At 33.2% G+C, this 17070-nt stretch overlaps 1 protein-coding gene across 1 annotated transcript; it reads left to right on the forward strand.

The window, feature by feature from the left end:
- The first annotated feature begins 1421 nt into the window (after nt 1-1421).
- LOC114178907 (polyadenylate-binding protein 8-like) lies at nt 1422-6862 on the forward strand. The gene is made up of 9 exons (XM_028065053.1): nt 1422-2092; nt 3898-4016; nt 4143-4799; nt 4875-4952; nt 5040-5129; nt 5527-5664; nt 5805-5972; nt 6054-6257; nt 6381-6862. The coding sequence occupies exons 1-9, from the start codon at nt 1840-1842 to the stop codon at nt 6624-6626; spliced, it is 1953 nt and encodes a 650-aa protein (XP_027920854.1). The 5' UTR covers nt 1422-1839; the 3' UTR covers nt 6627-6862.
- Nucleotides 6863-17070: the final 10208 nt, after the last annotated feature.

Consider the following 17070-nt stretch of genomic DNA (forward strand, 5'->3'; position numbering starts at 1 on the left):
TTTATGGGAATTCTCAAAAAGGATTAGTACTTGCTTTGTCCTTGCTGCTGAGTTATGTAGAATCTATTATGACCTTAAAATTGCTTGGGAGAGATGATTGTAGATAATTAATTAGAACTATTCTGATTCTAAGAATACTATTCAATTACTAAAAATAGGTTTTGACAGTGTAACCATTTGGTGGTAAAATATTCAGTAGATTTATAACCATGAAGGAGTCATTTCATGGGTTCATATATTTGACGTGACTGATATGTGATGTTGTTTCCAACATTTATTGTGAATGTTTGGTAGCAGATTCCACTTGTATTAGGTTTTTTATCCTCTTGTTTTAAATAAAAAAATAATGGAATAATTATAATAAGAAGTATTTATTATATTAAAAACCCAAAATTATTTAATACTCTTTGTTCTCATATTACTAAAACATCTCATTAATTACATTACGTTCTCTCTAATGACATCTATTATTCACATATTAAACGGAAATTTATTAAACACATAGAACAAGTTTAATAAAAATATTAATTGCTATATTAAAATAAAAAATAATTAATGTAGTTTTTAAATAATTAAAAAATTTCAGGCGAAGGATGTTGGTTTTTTTGGTATTGTTAAAGAGCCTTCTCGTAAAACAACCAGAGATGAAAAAAAAATGTTTTAAAACATTTATTACATTAATAACATAAAAGATATTAAATATGTTTTTAGAATTAAAGCCAATAAAACACATTAAATATCCTTCAACGAGTATTTTGAAAGTGTTATTACTTATTCAAAGAAAAAAAAATTATCAAAACATATTAATTATATTTTAAATAAACTAGCCAACATTACCCAAAAATAAAATTCTCAGTAAATATTTTTTAAACGAAAATTATTTAATACAAAGTATTTTTTCTTCTTTTGAAAGCTTAGTTGAGTAGAGTTAAAATCGGCTATTTTTTTTAACAAACTTATTTTAAATTTGGATGAAAGAATTTTCCGGTCAAGGAAGTAACATAAATTTAGGACCCCTAACAAGCTAAAAGTAACCGCGTATGAATTAATTGAGTATTCATTCTTAGTGTGTAAGTAAATAAAATATTTAATTAATTAAAAAAATATTAGGATGCATTTTATTTGAAGAGAAAAATGGAATTAAATAGAGGTAGTGTGAACTAAACAGCTTGAGCTGGCCCGTCACTGTTGTGTAAGTGTTTTGAGTTGTGCGGTAAATCATCACTCTTCACACTCTCTCTCTTTCTACCGGTTACCTAAGATTCTTCATCTTTCGTCTCTCCTTTCTGCTCTCGCAATCCTTATCTACCTTCGCATCCCTGCCTCGGGCCCACATCCTCACTCATCCAACGGTTCAGATCTCTCTGCTGGATTGTGCTAGGGTTTACCCACATCGCTTTTACCTATAACCTCTCTCTCGCTCTTCCTTTCTCACTCCTTTTTCCAGCGCAGTATCTGCTGCTCTCTCGCTTTCTCTCTCTTTACCTCACTATTTCAATTCTCCCCTTACCCTCACGCGCCGCCGTGATTTCCGCCGGCGGCAACTCCTTATCCGCCGCGCATCCACCCCCGTTTCTCTTTTCCCTTCCCTCTCCTCGCCTTTCTCGCACCCAAAACAAAAAAATTAAGAGTTTCTCTCAAGTCTGTGTTATTGTTCGTGCATCTACCCGAGTCTAGCTAGCTTTTCTGTTCTTCCTAGGGTTTTATTGTTCCCAATAACAAGAGGAGGGGGAAGAGAAAAAAAAAGAAAAAAGGAAAAAAAAGGAAATTAGGGATTTCTTTTCGGGAAGAGAAAAATTCAGTTTTTGTTTGTTTGTGTAGTTGTTGTTTTTGCTTGGGATGGCTCAGGTTCAGGTTCAGCCTCAGAATGCGATGCCCGGTCCCAACGGTGCTGCTGCTGCTGCTGCTGGAGGAAACCAGTTCGTGACGACGTCGCTTTACGTCGGAGATCTCGACCCCAACGTCACGGACTCACAGCTGTATGACCTGTTCAATCAATTGGGCCAAGTCGTGTCTGTTAGGGTTTGCAGGGACTTGACCAGCCGAAGATCGCTCGGTTACGGCTATGTCAACTATAGCAACCCTCAAGATGGTTAGTTTTTTTTTTTTTTGGGTGTATAGTTCCTGTTACTGGTCTGTGTGCATTGGATTGTGGTTTTTTCTTTCCTATTTTATTTTTATCATTTCCTATTGATTTGATGATGAAATTTGATTGCTTAATCTTATTTCTGAATGAATGGATTGGTTTTAAATAGAAGTCCTATGCCTGATTTCAAATTCAAAGTGCCGCAATTGTGGTTACATTAGCAGGATACGTTCACAATTTCCGGCACTATCACAGGAGCATTGAAAACCTTGTTTTGGATCCTAATTTTGGATTTAAATTGTGGCTTGACTCGTCATTGTGTCAGTGTTAGTTCTCTCGTGGAGGATTCATTAAAGCTATTAGATTTTTTTTGTAAACTGCTCTTTATCCTTGTTTTAGACCCTAATAATTTCTTTTGAATTTTGGTTTGACTTGTAACTGTGTTAGTGTTAGTTATCTGGGGGAAGTCGATCCCTGCTAATAGTTATGTATACTGCTTTGTTATGGTGTAACTTATTAAGTGGGGACGACACTGAATACCGTGAAAGCAGCTGGAGAATTTATTACCCTATTTACTTTATGAAGAATTGTTATTGTTTAATTAATTAACGTGGCATGCCTTTAATTTCTTTTTTTGCAAGAGCTTCTTGTGAAGTAGGTCTGTTGTTTTGATGTTTGTAACTTTGGTGGTGAGATTTATCACTCTATTAAAGTTGATCATGTATGTTGCAAACAGGTATGGTATGCACGCCGATAGTTCCTCTGCTTATGGAATCTTGTTTTATAAATTAAGACAAACTTCCGTGGGGAAAAGGAACTTTGCATGCTATATCACAAGCAAATCTTTGTGTATCAAATTGTTTGGGGGAAAGGGTGCATTCTTTTATATATAAATGAAAATATCAGTCAAAACGCATTTGCCCTGCTTGGATGAATTTAATATACCCCGACATATTTTCTTTTCATAAATGGATACTTTTCGGAAAACATGAGCTAATATAATAATTACAGTATGAATCCTGCGGTTGCTAAAACTCTATGAATTGTCTTAATGTTTTTGGAATCTCTCCAAGTCCTTGTGTTAGCTACTGTTTTGCTAATTTAAAGTATCCAAAGCCAGTTTCCTAAATACTTTCTGATAAGTTTTGAAATTTGAGAGATGGAATATTTGTGTATCTCACCTTGGTAGGATATTGCAGAGAACTTGAATATAGTTGTAAATTGATGGATCTCCAAAAGGTAGGTGTAGACCCTTAATACCCTAACACTTGAAAAGATGGATTTGAATTTCTCTTCTGTTCGTCATCTGATATTTATATTTTTATTTTCTATCGTATTCGTAGTTAATCTCTGTCTTTTGATTCATATCTTGGATTCATGGTCATCTTGATTGGGTTATATAGTCACACCATATCATACATTTCTTAGAAGTTGGTCTTTTGATAACTGCTCGTTCAAAATAAGATATATTTATCATTATTTTAATCGCCAGATGCATGATTTAAATATTCTGGGGTAGTTCTGTTCTTACTATACTCCCTTGTGTTATTGGCTGAATGGCCAGGACCATTCTACATCAGGAGATTTGTTTTCTTGATTTATCATTATCATAAATAATCGTGATTTGATTCTTCAGTTGTCTTTTTGGCTCTCTAGTCCCATAAACTTTGTGTTGTTGAACTGCTCCCGTAATTTCCTATGCTTGAATTATACTTTCTCTTGTTCTATTCATGTTGTGATAACCATAAGTTCACCCCCCATGTTTGTTATATATATGATCTGATATTTCTGACATTTTTCCTGCCTGTCAGCTGCCAGAGCATTAGATGTTCTGAATTTCACTCCTCTCAACAACAAGCCCATCCGTATTATGTATTCGCATCGTGATCCCAGTATCCGGAAAAGTGGGGCAGGAAATATTTTTATCAAGGTATAACTGTCTTGGTTCTTCCTTATTGTTTGGTAACGGAGGGATTTCTGCGAAGCTTCTATATTGCATGCCCTAGTTGGTACTGTCTTTTTCACTTCTTTTTTTTCAATGTGTGGATTGTTACAGAATTTGGATAGGGCAATTGACCACAAGGCATTACATGATACCTTCTCTACATTTGGGAATATCCTTTCATGCAAGGTAGCAACGGATTCATCTGGGCAATCAAAAGGATATGGCTTTGTTCAGTTTGATAATGAGGAATCTGCCCAAAAAGCCATAGAGAAGCTGAATGGTATGCTGTTGAATGATAAGCAAGTGTATGTGGGACCCTTCCTTCGCAAGCAAGAGAGAGAGAGTGCTATTGACAAGGCAAAATTCAATAATGTTTTTGTAAAGAATTTAGCAGATTCGACTAGTGATGATGAATTGAAGACAATTTTTGGTGAATTTGGAACTATTACTAGTGCTGTAGTGATGAGGGATGGAGATGGGAAATCAAAGTGCTTTGGGTTTGTGAATTTTGAGAATGCTGATGATGCTGCTAGGGCTGTTGAGGCTCTCAATGGCAAAAAATTTGAGGATAAGGAATGGTACGTTGGAAAAGCTCAGAAGAAATCTGAAAGGGAGAATGAGTTGAAACAACGATTTGAGCAGAGCATGAAAGAAGCTGCTGATAAATATCAAGGGGCAAACTTGTATGTCAAAAATTTGGATGATAGCATTAGTGATGATAAACTTAAGGAGCTGTTCTCCCCTTTTGGTACCATCACCTCTTGCAAGGTACATAGTATAATTGGCTTGGCACTAAATCTTTGTTTATTATATAGTGTGTATTAAGTGTTCTACATTTGAAAGGTTATGAGGGACCCAAATGGCGTTAGTCGTGGATCAGGATTTGTTGCGTTCTCAACTCCTGAGGAGGCATCTAGAGCAGTAAGTCGTAGGTTATATTCATCGTGAAAGCAATACTTGGTTTTATTAGTTTGAAAATGATTTTTGGTTTGCTTTATATTTTGGTAGCTCGCTGAGATGAATGGCAAAATGGTGGTTAGTAAACCTCTCTATGTGACTCTAGCCCAAAGGAAAGAAGATAGAAGAGCTAGACTGCAGGTATGGCTTATTTTTAATTGCTGATCTTATCTCAACTTGTCTCTGTTGCTGGAATTATGTATTAACGATGCTGTATTAAATCTTTGCAGTCCTCTGTCTTCTCTATTTCATTCACGAACACACAATGTTTTTGCCATTTCTTCCAACTAATCTTACAATAATGATAGTTGTTCTTGGAGCTTAGTGTGGGTTGTTTGAATAATTGTTTTCTTTTGTGTCAACTATATTTCCTATGCCGAATTCAGGTTATCTGAGATCAATGACACAGACTATGTTGCTGTGCTTTGCAAATGGTTATAAATTCAATTATGACTAGCTTTACACTGTATTTCATTATTGAATTATTGAATATGTGGCTGTAAATATGTTTCCATGTTGGAATAATTTCTTTATGCAGGCTCAGTTTGCTCAAATGCGACCTGTTGGAATGCCACCATCTGTTGGTCCTCGTGTGCCAATGTATCCTCCAGGTGCTCCAGGTATTGGTCAACAAATATTTTACGGCCAAGGCCCTCCTGCTATCATTCCTTCTCAGGTAATCTCTTCTAATCTGTCTATCTACATAGACATAAATTGGTGCAATGTTGAATGATGCTTGTTATTTTACACTTGTTTTACTCCATGGAGTAATTTCATGATCATTTTTTCCTATCTGACCAAGAAAATTTTTCTCAGCCCGGATTTGGTTATCAACAACAACTTGTGCCTGGTATGAGGCCAGGTGCAGCTCCTGTGCCAAATTTCTTTGTACCAATGGTTCAGCAGGGACAACAGGGTCAGCGCCCTGGTGGAAGGCGTGCAGTCCAACAGTCCCAGCAGCCAGTTCCAATGATGCCACAGCAGGTTGGGGCAATTCTTTGTTCATAATTTTGTGGATCATCTATCTTGTTTAGAGCATTTACCTGATAATTTTGAGATTGGCAGATGCTTCCTAGGGGACGTGTCTATCGATATCCTCCTGGCAGGGGCATTCCTGATGTTCCTATGCCTGGGGTTGCTGGGGGTATGTTTTCTGTTCCATATGATGTGGGTGGGATGCCAATTCGTGATGCATCACTCTCACAGCAAATTCCTATTGGGGCTTTGGCATCGGCTCTGGCTAATGCTTCTCCAGAGCAGCAGAGGACGGTAAGCTTTTCACTCCCTCTAATGTTTATGTAGTTAAAACTTGAATCAGTGTAATAATTTTAATGTGCCCAAACATCATCTATTGCCTTGTAACTAACTATATTGTTGATTATATATTTGTAGATGCTGGGTGAGAATCTTTACCCCCTTGTGGAGCAGTTAGAGCCTGATAATGCTGCAAAAGTCACAGGCATGCTTCTTGAGATGGACCAGACTGAAGTTCTGCATTTGCTGGAGTCACCAGAAGCGCTGAAAGCAAAGGTGGCTGAGGCGATGGATGTCCTAAGGAATGTTGCCCAGCAGCAGCAGGCTGGCGGTGCTGCTGATCAGCTGGCTTCTTTATCACTTAATGACAACCTTGTTTCTTAAGGTTATTTTGGAGTTTACTTAGCAATGATGGATTGTTATTTTCGGCACTGGCTTTCATACAGTTTTCAGGTTGAGTTTGTTTCTTTAGATTAGACACTTTTGGTTTGTGGTGCACCACCTTCTTTTGGTTGAAGGATACTTCAACACTGATTTTAATTATGTCTTGCATTTGGTACATGGAATCATTTGTTGGTTTATCTTTGATTTTTGGATAAATGATTGGTTACCGGTGATCAGTGGTCCTGTGTTTTGCGAGGACGTGAATCCTCGTTTCATGTCTGACTCATGATATATTAATAAGTTTTTGCTCTATATATTGGAGAAGTGCAGGTTAGAGACAAATATTGTTTTTCCTACCACATTTGATTAAAAAACAAAAAACCACGAAGATTACTTGCAATCCTTTTATGAAGAGATTGCATTATTTTCTAAAATGCACGTAGTGGCAAACATGTGCAAGTTTGTCATCGTTTAGAGTACAGGACCACTGATAGTAAAAGCTATGGATTTATTACGTTTTCATGGCACTAACTATGAGGATCATATTGGATGAGGTGCCCTGTGGGTTATACCTTCTCTCCTTTCGTGTTCCAATTATGTAACAGCTTGATTTAGAAAATAGGTCAAGCATTATATATGCTAAATAGTTTCACGTACCATTGCCAAGCTCAGTTGCATCTGTGAAAAGGGTATCGACAAGTCTCGGCTTACGCTAATAAGGTGAGAAATTTGAGTCTTTATATCTTCTGAAAATGCTATGAAATGTGTTTTTGGTTAAAGTTTTTCTCCCTAATTGAACTTTTTGTGATCGTTAATTTGAACTTAGTTTGATTTAGACACTATGTATAGATAATTTTGATCAAATAATACATTGTTTCATACCTTTCAATTGAAATTATGTATTTATTAGAGAAATTTTTGTTCACGTAGGTAGGATTTGAAAAGAAATAATACACACACACACACACACATATATATATATATATATATATATATTTATATTACAATAAAAATTGCTTTATCTTATTTTTGCTGTTTACTTTTTTTTTTTTTAAATTTAGCGTAAGTAATCTGTTTGATATGAAATTATAATTTAACATTTGAATCTATAATTTTATTTTTTGTATAAAATTATTGATAATGTAACATTCAATTAAAAACTGCTGTTATTGGTGTAATATTTACTAAATGTTATATCACTCATTGATGATATATTTTAAAAGAAAGTTCTTTGTGTGTGTTAAATCATTTCTTAATATTTTTAGATTGAAATTAGTACAATATATCTTTTCTAGAATACTTTTTATTAAAACATTTTATTTTTATTTGATTTTAACGAAATTTAATATGAATAATTATAGTTAAGTTGTTTTTTCATATAAATTGTTGGTGATACAATTTTCGATAAAATTTCTCTCTTAATGTAACTTTTGACAATTATATATTTATGAGTTATACATTGAAAACTGAGATTAGTGTATCTTTAAAATTTGAGTCTATTTTAGTTTTAGCATTTAAAATGCTAAATGAATTTAATAAAATTTAGTAAAATGATTAAATGTATGCAATAATGATAAATTAAATCAGTCTAAAATTTTAATTTTAATTTTCACATAAAAAACATATTGAATTTTATTTTAATATTTTTTAAGTGAATGATGTTTTTTTTTTAAATTGATTATTAGTTGGAAATTTCGTACTACAATACCAATTCTCAAAAGAACACGTTTCGCTGTACAATTTTATTCTAATTCTCATTTTAGATAACTATTTTTTATTTTAATATTAATATAATCAATTCTAATTATTCTTTTCGGTATTAAATATTTTATTCTACAATTTTGTCCTTACTATGTTTTGGTAACTATATTTACATTATGATAAATGTTTCTCTATTATTTTAGAAAAATATATAGATATGCTCGAGCGTTTGAGTTTGTGTTTTCTCTGAATAAAGACAGTTGGTTTGAAGAAAAGTTTTGCAAAGGTCATTAAATGATAGGTTAAATTATGTCTTTGGTATCTATTTTTGTGTCAAAACATTGATTTGGTCATTTTATTATTTTTTATTTCAATTTGGTTCTTATTTTGAAAAATTTGATTTGATGTAATTAATTCGTTAGTATGAAGTAAATCGATTAAGGAGTGTCATATGTCAGTTCTTAGAATTATCATTGTGTCATGTGTCAGTGTCACATGTCAGTTTGTAGTTGTGTTATTTTTTTTTTTCAATTTAGACTCTACATTCGTCATTTTTGTTCAGTTTAGTTTTACCTTTGGTTAAAGTAGAACAATTTTATTCCTTTTAAATTGAGACTATATTTTGTTTTATAAATATGATATTAATATTTTTATTAAAATTAACATTTTTATTAATTATTTTTTAAAATTTAATTATAAATTATTATATTTAATTATAAATAGAATATAATTCTTAGATTCAGTTATTAAATAGAATATAATTATTTAAAATATTACTAGAATATAGTTATTAAATGATTTAGAAAAATATAATAACATTTCTAAAATTGACATTTAAATATAAAAAATTAATTTTTTTTGTTTGTTTTACATATTAAAATCTAAAATATTTTATATTTTAATGTTAATTTTAAAAATATTAAAATATAATTATTAGAAGAAAACAATAATTATATTATAATAATATTTTAAATATGTGTGTTCTATTTAATAATTGAATCTAAAAATTATATTCAATTTATAATTAAATTTAATAATTTATATTAAATTTAAAATAATTAATAAAAATGTCAATTTAGAAAAAAAAATATTAGTTATCTATAAAAAAATTGAAATTTGTTTCAATTTGAAAGAGATAGAATTACTTCAATTTAACTAAAATTGAGACTAAATTAAAAAAAATAAGAAATACAAGGATGAATTGAACAAAAATAGCGAATATATGGATTAAATTGAAAAAAAAAAATAACACAACATGACACATGATACTAACATTGACACATGACATAATAGTAACTTGAGATGTGTCAAGTTTTTAATTTTTTTTAAATATTAAAAGAATAAAAAACATAAAAAAAATTTAGGAGAAATGTTCACTAAAATTAACTATTTAAATATCGTTAAAAAATGACCAAATTATCCAAAAATTGATGAAAATCAGGACTTACCTGAAAATTCTGAAATGAGAATCAAATTGAACATTAAAATAAGTATTTAAATAGGTATTTAAGCTCTCACTTGTAATGAATTGAGCTAAAAATATGAGGTTTTATTGTTTTCGTGGAAAGGTGAGAAGAATCAAATTGAGAGAGGAGAAAAATAAAAGAGTTTGAAAAGAAAAAGAGAGAAGGAGGATTGAGGTAGAAGGAAGGGATATAAATAGCAATAGATATGAATGGTTAAAGTGTGAAGGGTAAAGAAACCCTAAAAGAGGGAGAAGTGAGAAAAAGATGGTGGAGAAGAGAAAGAGAAGGAGATTTAATGATGGTGAATGAAGGTGGAGGGAGAAGGAAAAAAGAAAACTGATATGTAATTATCTTCAAAGAGTATATTGAGTTTTTAAATAAAATAGAATTGAATTAAGTTATGACATTTGAATCAATCCAACAAATATCGAAATTAAAATATTAATTAAGTAAAAAATAGAATTTATTAAATTTGAATTTTATTATCTAAACAAACATTTAAAAAATAAAACAATTTGAAATTAAATCAATTCAAATTCAATGTGTTTAAATATCTTACGTCAAATTCTCATTCTAAAGTAAATGTTGAAATATATTTTTTTATAATTATGTTGTTGAAAATGAACTAGGTACCATCTTTTAAACTTGAATAATATTTTCTTAAATGTTGTTTATTCGATCTTCTTCCCAAATTGGGAATATTTAATATCATATTTCTAAAATTTTAAAAAGGAATTAATGGAGTATTTGTACAGAAAATTTTAATAAGTATCATCTTTTCAAAGAATTTTAAATATTTTATAAAAAAATATGTTGTTTGGATAAAAAATAAAAAAATCTAGAATTCCATTAAAGTAATTGGATTGATTAAAATTAATAAATTTCAAATCTTACTTAAAAAGTAAAAATTTAAAATTTTTCATATTTTCAAATTTTGTTGATATTTTCTTCTTAATTTTAGTTTTGGACGTTATCAATTTGACTAAAGTCAAAATATTACACGAATGACTATTTTTCCAGTAATGTTAACGTTTTTTTATTGATCTTAATAAGAGTTATTTTATGATTTAAGCTATTATAACATTTTATTAGACCTATTGAAACCCTAAAACCCCTTAGGGTTTCTCGTTTTCCCTTTCTATAGCTGATTACTGATTTAATCAGTAATCTAGGGTTTCCTTTGTAAAAAACCCCCTTTTCTCCTTTTTATAAAAATCCGCTTGGGTTTTTTCCCTTTAATGTAACGATAAACAAAAACAGTAATAGAAAGTTTTGCTTACCTTCTCTTGCTCCTCTCACGAGCACTGTATCTGCCTCTCGCTGCAGATCCACTCTCTCTTTCGTCACCCACCATCTTCTCTTCCATTCCTTCTCCTCTCGCGCTCTCGGCCATGGCCACTATCTTCTCTCTCACGGATATAATAAAAGGAGTGGTTGTGGTACTTCAATATGGTATCAGAGCAGGTTTCTAACCTGCTGTGCTTCCGCTTTTCACTTTCTTTCTGCCAAGAACGTGATTCTTGGCATCCTTTTGAAGAATCATGGATGGGAAATCTGAAACCAAGCCAGAATACACCAGCCAGAAGGCCAACAACTTTGATCTTGATCAATCCCTCATACCCACTAGTCCCTACTACTTGCACCCTGGAGAAAATCCAGGTTTGGTCCTAGTTTCTAATGTTTTAAATGATAATAACTACGTTTCTTGGAGCAGGAACATGCAACGTGCCTTGCTCTCCAAGAATAAGCTGAAGTTCGTTAATGGCAGCATTAAAACACCTCTGCACACTGATCCAAACTATGAATCCTGGGAAAGATGTAATGTGATGATTCTTTCATGGATTATGAGGACTCTTGCACCAAACATTGCAGAGAGTGTAATGTACATAGATTCTACTAAAGAACTATGGGAAGAATTAAGGGAAAGATTCTCTCAAGGGGACTACTTTCAAATCTCTGATTTGTTACAAGAAGTTCACTCTATCAGACAGGGAGACAGAAGCATAAGCCAATTTTTTACAAAATTAAAGAAATTATGGGAAGAATTGGAGTTCTTGAGACCCATACCCAACTGCACCTGTGGAAAGCCCTGTGAATGTGATCTGTCCAGAGTTTTCTTGAAACAGAGGGAGACTGAACATGCCATCTGTTTTCTAAAGGGATTAAATGACAGCTACAACAGTGTCAGAACTTAGATATTGCTCATGGAGCCTCTACCTAGCATAAACAAAGTTTTTTCTCTTGTCATGCAGCAAGAAAGAAAGGGCAATGGTTCTAGAAATCTGGCTAATGAAAACAAAGTTCTCATGAATGCAGCTGACAAAGGGTATAGGAACCAAGAACAAGCTTCTTGGAGAGGACAAGGAACAGACAATGGGTCTCGAACACAAGGAAGAGGCAGAGGCAGAAATCCTAACCAAGGAAAGCAGTGCACCTACTGCCACAAAATGAACCACACTACAGAGGAGTATTATTCAAAACATGGATATCCTCCATGGTACAAACAAAGGACAGAACAAGATAAAGGGACCTATGGCAATAAGAACTCTAATGCTCAACAGATGTGCAACCTCAATGTCAATCCTGAAACTCAAAAGCCCTCTGATCACACTCCAGAGGAAGGTGCTGCTAATGCAACCTTGAGCATTGAACAAATTCAGAGATTGCTAAAGCTTTTAGATGACAAAGATGAGCCAAAGCACTCGGTCAGCCACATCCAGAGCTTCAGCAACAATGTCTCAACCCACAAGAATCAGCAAGGTAAAACCTGGATCCTTGATACAGGGGCCATAAATCATGTGACCCATGACATAAGTCAATTTTCTAGTTTTTACAAAATTAAACCTATTACTGTAAAACTGCTTAACAATTCTACTGTTATTGCTGAATTTGCTGGAACTAAAAAATTTTCAGAATCTTTCATCATCTTTAATGTGCTATACATTCCTGAATTTTCTTTCAATATAATATCTGTTCAAACTCTCATAAAGGACTCAAATTGTAAACTAATTTTCTCTTGTGAGCAATGTCAGATACATGACAATCATTCATACAAGATGATTGGGCATGCTAGCATGATAAGGGGGCTGTACTACCTTGATGAAAACACCTCTACTTCACGAGATCATGTTTTTGTTAATACTACTATGAATTACTCTAAGAAAGACATAAATGTATGGCATTACAGACTTGGACACCCATGTAATAATGTTCTAAGACAAATTTGTAGAGCTTTTCCTTATGTTCATGATTCTTGTAAAAACATATGTGACATATGCCATTATTCAAAGCAACATAGATTGCCTTTTCCTCATAGTACTACTACTTCTGATAATTGTTTTGACTTGATTCATGTTAATATATGGGGTCCTATTTCTATTCCTTCCATACATGGGCATAAATATTTTCTTACTGTTGTAGATGACTTATCTAGACATACTTGGGTTTTTCTCATGCATTCTAAGGGAGAAACCAGAAACCTATTGTTAAATTTTGTCATCTACATTAAAAATCAGTTTAAAAAGGATATTAAGACTATCAGATCTGACAATGGTCCTGAATTTGAGTATGATGATCTTTATAATAAATATGGTATTATTCACCAAAGGAGTTGTGTTCATACTCCTCAACAGAACTCTGTTGTTGAAAGAAAACATCAACATATTTTAAATGTTACTAGAAGCTTGCTTTTCTAGTCTAATATACCTAAATGCTATTGGTCTTATGCTGTTAATCATGCTGTTCATATAATAAATAGAATACCATCTACTGTTTTGAAAAACAAATCCCCCTATGAAATGCTTTATTCAAAATCTCCTACTTATCTTGATTTGAAAACCTTTGGATGTTTAAGTTTTGCCTCTACCCCTGATATAAATAGAAATAAACTTGATCCTAGGGCAAGAAAATGTGTTTTTATTGGGTTTAAAAATGGAATAAAGGGATACATCCTGCTTGACTTAAAATCTAGAGAGATTTTTATAAGTAGAAATGTTTTGTTCTATGAAACCATTTTTCCCTGCAGCTCTACGGAAACCACCATTGTTGAGAAAAATAATCACATGAATCAGGATTTTAGTTTCTTGAATGACTCCCATATCAATATCAGGGAGGACCATATTGCTCTTGATAATTCTGCAGGAGAAATTCAAGAAAATGACAGTACTACTGATGATGAAGAAGACAGGACAGCTGACAGCTTCAATCTACAGCAGACTGAACCTGAACAGATTATGAACCAACCTGCCCAAGCTCAGGACAACCAAGACAATGCGGCATATGAACAGAGTGACATAGAAGACAACATTCAGGATTTGAGAAGATCCAGAAGAGACAGAAAGCTTCCTCACTATCTAAAGGACTACCAGGTTAATGGTTCCTTAACTATCAATAACTCCTGTCAGCTTAAGCCTACTAATCAAATTAAGGCCAACTACAAAACTACTTATCCTATTGATTCTGTTGTCTCTTATGATGGTTTATCAAAGGAGCATCTTCACTACACTCTCACCATCACTGCCAACCATGAACCACAATCATATACTGAAGCTAGCAAAACTAAGGAATGAAGGGATGCTATGAACAGGGAAATACAAGCTCTAGAAAACAACAAAACCTGGTATCTCACCAATCTCCCAAATGGAAAGAAGCCCATAGGTTGCAAATGGGTTTTCAAAACCAAGTATAATTCTGATGGGAGTATTAAGAGGCATAAACCTAGATTGGTTGCGAAGGGATATTCCCAACTAGAGGGAATAGACTACTTTGATACTTTCTCTCCTGTGGCTAAACTCACAACTGTAAGGATTATTCTAGCCTTAGCAGCTGCCAAGGACTGGTGCATATATCAACTTCATGTTGATAACGCCTTTTTACATGGAGATTTGAATGAAGAAGTCTACATGACACCTCCACCAGGGGTGAAACTTCCCAAACAAGGATAAGTTTGTCGACTAACTAAGTCTCTATATGGCCTCAAACAGGCCAGCCGTCAGTGGTTTGCTAAACTCTCCTCTTTCCTCTTAAACCTTGGTTTTGCTCAATCTAATTTTGACTACTCTCTTTTTATACATAAAACTTCTAGCACTTTCACTGCTTTGCTTGTGTATGTAGATGACAATATTCTAACAGGGAATTCTATGGAGATTATCAATAAGACCAAAAGTACCCTGCATCAGACCTTCAGAATCAAGGACTTGGGGAAACTAAAATATTTTTTGGGTTTTAAAATTTCAAGGACCAAGAAAGGGATCCATATGTGCCAAAGAAAGTATGCCCTGGACATACTAAATGAAACTGGAATGACTAACAGCAAACCCTGCCAAACCCCCCTCATGAGTGACACTAAACCTCTTTTTACCACCAACAATACATCCTACAATGTTGATTCCTACAGGCGATTGATAGGGAAACTACTCTATCTCACCAACTCTAGACCCGACATCAACTACTTTGTCCATCTTCTCAGTCAATTTGTGCAAGCACCCACTGCTTACCACCACCAAGCTGCCCAGCATATCCTAAGATACATCAAGGCCGATCCTAGTCAAGGACTGTTTTTCCCTAGAGACACTAGTCTACAAATTAAAGGCTTCAGTGATTCTGATTGGGCCACATGCCCTGAAACGAGACGCAATATCACTGGTTACTGTGTATTCCTTGGAGAGTCCCTCATCTCATGGAAATCCAAGAAACAAAGCATTGTTTCTCGATCATCTTCTGAAGCCGAGTACAGGGCTCTCGCAACTACCTCTTGTGAGATTCAGTGGATTAGCTATATTCTTCATGACCTCTGCATTCAGCTTGATCCGCCTCTAGTGCTCTACTGTGATAATCAGGCCGCCAGACATATTGCTCAGAATCCCTCATTCCACGAACGAACGAAACACATTGACATTGATTGTCATGTGATTCGCGAGCGCCTTCAGAACAACCTATTCCGCCTTCTTCCTATCAGCTCCAATGACCAGCTCGCCGACATTTTTACGAAAGCACTTCACCGTACCAACTTCAAACTCAATGTTCATAAGCTTGGGATGTTGAGCATCCACCATCCAACTTGAGGGGAGGATATTGAAACCCTAAAACCCCTTAGGGTTTCTCGTTTTCCCTTTCTATAGCTGATTACTGATTTAATCAATAATCTAGGGTTTCCTTTGTAAAAAATCCCCTTTTCCCCTTTTCTATAAAAACCCGTTTGGGTTTTTTCCCTTTAATGTAACGATAAACAAAAACAGTAATAGAAAGTTTTGCTTACCTTCTCTTGCTCCTCTCACAAGCACTAGATCTGCCTCTCGCTGCAGATCCACTCTCTCTTTCATCACCCACCATCTTCTCTTCCATTCCTTCTCCTCTCGCGCTCTCAGCCATGGCCACTATCTTCTCTCTCACGGATATAATAAAAGGAGTGGTTGTGGTACTTCAATAAGACCATTATCATTTCCTACAAAATATTAGTTACATTTTTCTTGGCTAACGTTAGAAAACTATTTTCTTGTGAATGTGACCAAAATTTTATTTTAATTTATGTTTGTCGTGATTAAATTTTGTCATTATGATATTTTTATTATTAACAAATGTTGGTTTTTGTCAATAGTTTGCTATTTTTCTTAAACAACATTAATTATGATTTTTTTTACTAATATTAATTACATAAAATTTTCAGTCTACATGGATAAAAAAGTTGACAAAAGACCTTCGACCAATAACATCATTAAAATATTTTAAATAATAATGTTTGACATCAACTGAAAATAATATCGATCAATTGGAAAACAAGTTTTACAATTTTGAGAGAAAAATTAGATCAACTAAGATCGAGTTTAAAAAATAACAACTTTCAAAATTTTATCAAATATTTAATATTGAAATAATATTTTGCATTTGATAATATTAAAATATTGTATTTAACATAAAAAATTAAAATTCATTAAATTTCAATTCCATTGTACAAATTATTCAAATTTATCGTATTTAAATGTGTTAAAAACGTTAAAAGTTTTTATCTAAACCCAACATGATAAAGCTCTTTCATCAATTTAATTATATATTCTTTTAATATGTTTATTATAAGACATGTTTAAGAGAATGTTAATATTTATTTTATAAGATATTTAGTAATTGTAACGTCCCATTTAATAAATAAACTTATTTAAATGACACGTCACACAATATAATATTACGAGCAAGGTTCGGAATATAGAATCACTCCTTAAAAATGTCCAAACTTTATAAAAGGACAATTATGAGACACACCACGATGCCAATACAAGATAGGG

Source organism: Vigna unguiculata, chromosome 3 (genome assembly GCF_004118075.2).
Source record: "Vigna unguiculata cultivar IT97K-499-35 chromosome 3, ASM411807v1, whole genome shotgun sequence".
In the NCBI taxonomy this organism is placed as follows: domain Eukaryota; kingdom Viridiplantae; phylum Streptophyta; class Magnoliopsida; order Fabales; family Fabaceae; genus Vigna; species Vigna unguiculata.